General features: G+C 35.6%; 1 protein-coding gene across 1 annotated transcript; it reads right to left on the reverse strand.

The window, feature by feature from the left end:
- Positions 1 to 489: 489 nt before the first annotated feature.
- Positions 490 to 981, reverse strand: LOC110037830 (L10-interacting MYB domain-containing protein-like; the record flags this gene model as incomplete). Its single annotated transcript, XM_020742555.1, is given in 1 exon segment — positions 490 to 981. A coding segment is annotated over 1 exon segment (306 nt), but the record flags the coding sequence as incomplete, so codon positions are not given.
- Positions 982 to 1045: the final 64 nt, after the last annotated feature.

Here is a 1045-nt window from a genome sequence, read left to right on the forward strand (position 1 = left end):
GTAATTTCTAACCCCTCTCTTGATGTCATTTTAGAAGAGCCATTCAATTCATGATGGTGTTGTAGTTCGCAGAGTAGATCGATGAAAATCTCGTTCGTCATACGAAACATGTTTGCAAAACGTGTCGGATGGTCTTGTAGTAACTCACCGACCCATTTATCACCAACATATATTGATGTCATACATGGAGTTCGTTCGATGTATGTGAAGTAGTAGTCATATAACAAAGTAAGAGTAAACACTATCTTTCTAACATAGTGCAAATGTTATGGATTCATATTTCATCCTACCAAAAGCAGTTCAAAGATAATAGTTAATACCTTCAAACATTTAAAGACATCTATATGCAACAGTATGCAACAGTACAACCAATACAATCAATACAATAAGTTTTGAGTAAAAACATCCAGTTAAATATAACTAGGAAAACAAATAACAATCCACGTTACAACAATACAAACAGTTTTGAAATAACGAAACAATAAGCTTTCTAAACATTCAGTTCTCAATGAAGGAAAGTAAGAAATCAACTTGATATTATGCCTCCAACTTCACAAAAAATTCTCTACGGACTGGATCTTATAGTAACTTAACACAGTTGAGATAAAATTTTCTATCTTCCTTCACCTCAGCATGTGTATTTAGGATTCGAAGACATCCCTCAACGGATACATCCTATGATGCATAAAGCTTAACAGAGCAGGATTCAACAAGCTTTTCGATTGTGCTTCTGACGAATGCCGCTCCTTTCTTCTTTTTCTCAACCTTACGCCGTTTTGTAATGGATGAGGATTCAACAAGGCTTTCATCAACTGACCTATGGATTTGATAAGGTACTTCTCCTGAGCCACTTATATTATAAGTTCCAAGAACATTAGTTGTGCCAATAAACTCATGTTCAGATGGGGTAAAAGCATGTGCTCTCGTTGCAACAACCCCTTTGAACATACCATCCAGCTTCTCTTCCATTACTGGATCAATACCATTCATTTTGAATTTATTAACTGCTGGCACGACCTGCATGGTGAAGAAAAGTTAATTAGTA

This window comes from Phalaenopsis equestris, unplaced genomic scaffold (assembly GCF_001263595.1).
Source record: "Phalaenopsis equestris unplaced genomic scaffold, ASM126359v1 Scaffold225533, whole genome shotgun sequence".
In the NCBI taxonomy this organism is placed as follows: Eukaryota; Viridiplantae; Streptophyta; class Magnoliopsida; order Asparagales; family Orchidaceae; genus Phalaenopsis; species Phalaenopsis equestris.